General features: G+C 41.6%; 1 protein-coding gene across 1 annotated transcript; it reads right to left on the bottom strand.

Annotated features, from left to right (window-relative positions):
* Nucleotides 1-220: 220 nt before the first annotated feature.
* LOC121140901 (ADP/ATP translocase 1-like) lies at nucleotides 221-1,312 on the bottom strand. Its single transcript, XM_040747528.1, has one exon. The coding sequence runs from the start codon at nucleotides 1,255-1,257 to the stop codon at nucleotides 367-369; it is 891 nt and encodes a 296-aa protein (XP_040603462.1). The 5' UTR covers nucleotides 1,258-1,312; the 3' UTR covers nucleotides 221-366.
* Nucleotides 1,313-4,405: the final 3,093 nt, after the last annotated feature.

Here is a 4,405-nt window from a genome sequence, read left to right as displayed (position 1 = left end):
TTATATTTTACTTGGCCTTTTCCCTAGCTGCTCTTTTTTTTTTTTGTATTGAGTAGTCTTTATTAATGATTCACATTTGGTTACTTCTTTCATTCTCAGTTCTTCAGTTAATTAATTAAATAAGTATGATAAGCTATCTTCTGTTTGCTGTGGGAATCTAAATGTAAAATAAATACAAAATACATTTGTGGTTTAATGAATACTCAATGAAGCATTTTTCTGAGGTATTCCTTATGGTCTGGTTTTATCCAAGATCTGTCTCTTTATTTCCTTAAGAATAGTCTGTTAAACCACACAATGGATCTGTGAACTTGTGAGCCAAGTCCACTGTGAACCAGTGAACTTGAGTTTTAATTACTTTAGACATTACTTTTTGATCTCATCATACAACACCAATACAAAAGCACCACCCATGCCTCTCAGTACATTGGACCAGGCACCTTTGAAGAAAGCTTTGGCTCCTTCATCTTTTGCAATCTTCTTCCAGCAGTCGATTGTCCCCGTGTACATAATATCAGCCCCTTTCCGGCCAGACTGCATCATCATCCTACGACGGACAGTGTCAAACGGATAGGACACCAGCCCCGCAACCGCCGTCACACTCTGGGTGATCATCCAGCTCACAATAATGTGCACATTCTTGGGGTCTGGCAGCATCCCCTTGGCAGTGTCATAGACTCCGAAGTAGGCAGCTCTGTAGATGATGATGCCTTGGACGGAGACACTGAAACCCTGGTAGAGACCCTTCACACCATCAGACTTGAAGATCTTGCTGAGACAGTCGTCCAGCCCACTGAACTCACGCTGGGCAGATCCCTTGCCCACGTCGGCAGCCAGCCTGGTTCTAGCAAAGTCCAGCGGGTAGACAAAGCAGAGGGAGGTGGCACCAGCTGCCCCACCGGAAGCCAGGTTGCCGGCGAAGTAGCGCCAGAACTGCTTGTGCCGATCCACGCCCCCCAAGAAGATCTGCTTGTACTTGTCCTTGAAGGCGAAGTTGAGAGCTTGAGTGGGGAAGTACCGGATCACATTGGCCAGGTTTCCCCTCCAGAAGGACAGAAAGCCCTGCTCTTTGGGGATTCTCACGACACAATCGATGATGCCCCTGTACTGTTTCTCTACACTGATCTGTTTGCTGGCATGCTGGACCTGCAGCAGCAGTTTGACCCTCTCGATCGGGGCGACCGCGGTCTTGGAGACGGCGGCGGCGATGCCACCTGCCAGGAAGTCCTTAAAGAAGCTCAAAGCCTGATCCCCCATGCTGACAGCCGGGCGCACACAGCCTGCAAGGAGCCGCTCTCTCGCTCTTGCCTACGCCCAGGCAGGCACCGCAACCTGGTCACCGTCCCTGCGCGACGCTAAGGGGCCCTCCCTAGCTGCTCTTAATATTCTTTCTTTATTCTGTATGTTTGGGGTCTTGATTATTATATGTCAACGGGATTTTTTTTTGGTCCACTCTATTTGGTGTTCTGTAAGCTTCTTGCTCCTTCATTGGCATGTCTTTCTTTGAGTTGGGAAAGTTTTCTTCTATGATTTTGTTGAATATGTTTTCTGCCCCTTTGAGGTGAGTTTCTTTCTTCACCTTCTTCTATACCTATTATTCTTAAGTTTGATCTTTTCACAGTGTCCCATATTTCCTGTATAGTTTGTGTTAGGGATTTGTTGGACTTAAAGTTTTCTTTTGTCAATGAATCTAATTCTCCTAGTGTATCTTCAATGGCTGAGATTCTCTCTTCCATTTCTTGTATTCTGTTGGTTATGCTTGCATCTGTAGTACCTGACCATTTTCCCAGCTTTTCTATTTCCAGCATTCCTTCAAACTGTGTGTTTTAATTGTTTCTATTTCAGATTTCAGCCCTTTAACTATTTGAATTGTTTCTTGCAATTTTTGCTTTGTCTTTTCTTCCATTTCTTGCATTTCTTGGGTTTTTTTCAATCTCTTTAAGGGATTTTCTCATATCCTCTTTTAGGGCCTCTATCATTTTCATGAAGTTGTTTTTAATGTCATTCTCTTCTGGTTCATCTGTGTTGGGGTGTTCCAGTCTTGCTGGTTTAGGGTCTCTGGACTCTAGCAGTGTCATATTGGTTTTTCTGTTGCTCCTTGGTTTTTATATTGTCTCCTTCTCATCCGTTCTTGCAGTGGGTTCCAGAAGGTGCTTCTTCCTCTCCTGGTGGGTGTGGGACCAGGATTCCCTTCTGGTGGATGTAGGCAAGTCCAATGTTCTGGTAGCTCTCCACTTTCTGGTCTCCCAGGTGGAGAAATGGACTAGGATGCTGGGATTCTTTGAAACCCACTGGGATGGATGGGAGCCCTGGCACAGGAGTGTGGCCTGGAGACAGGCCCTGATAGTCTTAGTCATGTCATGTGGGTGGAGCAGGAGACTAGGATGCTGGGGTGCATTGCCTCCTGCTGCTGGGATGGAAGCCACAGTGGCAGTCCCCAAGCACAGGCAGGCGGTCCAGAAATGGGCCCTGGTTTACCTGGTCCCATGGGTGGAGCAGGAGACTAGGGTGCGTTGGTTCCCACCACTAGGATGGAAGACGCAGTGGTAGACCCCAAGCACAGGCAGCCATCCTAGTCCCATGGGTGGAACAGGAAACTAGAGTGCCTTGGTTCCCGCCACGGCTGGGATGGAAGCTGCAGTGGCAGTCATGAGTTGGTTTTGTATCCAGCTACTTCGCTTTAAGTATTTATCAGCTGGAGGAGTTTCCCAGAGGGATTTCTAAAGTCACTTATATAGGTGATTGTACCATCTGCAAATAAAGATGCTTGAACTTTTCCCCCTCTTATTTGCATTCCCTTGGTCTCCTTCATTTGTCTCACTATGCTAACTAAGACTTCAAGTACTATATCGAATAGGTATGGAGACAGTGGACAACTTTGTTTCAGATTTTAGTGGAAATGTTTGGAGTTCTTTTACATTTAGGCTGATATTGGCTACAGACTTGCTGTAAATTGTCTTAATTATAATGTCCCTTCTATCCATAATCTCTCTGGGACTTTTATCATGAAGGGGTGCTGGCTTTTGTCAGAGGCCTTTTTCTGTGTTTAATGAGATGATCATGTGTTTTTTGTCTTTCATTTATATAATGGATTGCATTTATCTATTTACATATGTCCATATGTCTAACCATCCTTGTGTCTCTGGAATGAAGCCTACTTGGTTATAGTTGATGATCTTTTTGATGTGTTTTTGAATTAGATTTTCAAGTATTTTATTGAGAATTTTGCATCTATGTTCATAAGAGACACTGTTATGAGACACTGGTCTATAATTTTCTTTGTTGGGTCTTTATGTGGTTGAGGTATCAGGTTAACTGTGGCCTCATAAAATGAATTGGGAGATGTTTCTTCTGTTTCTATTTTGTGGAATAATTTGAGGAGTGTTAATTTTAATTTTTCTCTGATGGTCTGGTATAATTAAGTGCTGACTACATCTGGCCCTGAGTTTTGCTTTTTTTGTGGGGGGGGCAGACTTTTAATAACTGTTTCTGTATCACTAGGAGTTATAGGTTTTTTTAATTGCTTATCTTATCTTGATTTAACTTTGGTGGGTATTGTGTATTGAGAATATTGTCCATTTCCTCTAGATTTTCGAATTTGATGAAGGTCTGGTTTTTAAAGTATATACTATGATTATCTGGATTCCCTTATTGCCTGATGTTATGGTTCCCATTTCATCTCTAATTTTGTAAATTTGTATCTTCCCTCTTAATTTGGTTAAGGATTTGTCATCATTGATTTTTTTCAAAGAAACAACTCCTTGTTTCATTGATTCTTTGTAACTTTATTAATTTCTCATTTTATTGATTTCAGCTATAAGTTTAATTATTTACTGTCCACTCATTTTGAATGTGATTTCTTCTTTTTGTTCTAGAGTTTTCAGGCATACTGGTAAGCTACTAGTATGGTATATCTCCAATTTCTTTATGGAGGCACTTAATGCTATAAAGTTGCCTCTTAGAACAGCTTTATTATATCCCATAAGTTTGGGTATGTTGTGTTTTCATTCAATCTAGAATGTTTTTAATTTCTCAATTTCTGTCTTGACCTATTTTTCATTTAGTGGTGAGTTATTCAGTTTCTGTGAGTTTGTAAGTTTTCTGTTATAGTTAATAATCTAGCTTTAATCTATGGTGGTCAGATAGGATGTGTGGTGTTATTTGAATTTCCTTGTATTTGCTGAGACTTCTTTTGTGTCTGAGCATGTGGCCAATTTTGCAGAAAAATTCTATGATGTGCTGAGAATAAATATATTCTTTTGTGTCTGGGTGGAATGTCTTACAAATATGTTATGCCCATTTGGTTTATAATGTCAGTTAGTTCCAGAATTTCTCTGTTTAGTTTTTGTCTAGATGACTTATCTGTTGGCAAGAATAGGGAATTGAAGTCTCCCATGATCAGTGT

This window comes from Mesocricetus auratus, unplaced genomic scaffold (genome assembly GCF_017639785.1).
Source record: "Mesocricetus auratus isolate SY011 unplaced genomic scaffold, BCM_Maur_2.0 Super-Scaffold_100006, whole genome shotgun sequence".
Lineage (NCBI taxonomy): Eukaryota > Metazoa > Chordata > Mammalia > Rodentia > Cricetidae > Mesocricetus > Mesocricetus auratus.
The sequence above is the reverse complement of the archived record's forward strand: the minus strand, read 5'-3'. Positions and strand labels throughout refer to the sequence as shown.

Bases quoted from the DNA above. Each gene is read 5' to 3' on its own strand.
- LOC121140901 (XM_040747528.1), bottom strand. From the start codon at position 1,257: ATGGGGGATCAGGCTTTGAGCTTCTTTAAGGACTTCCTGGCAGGTGGC.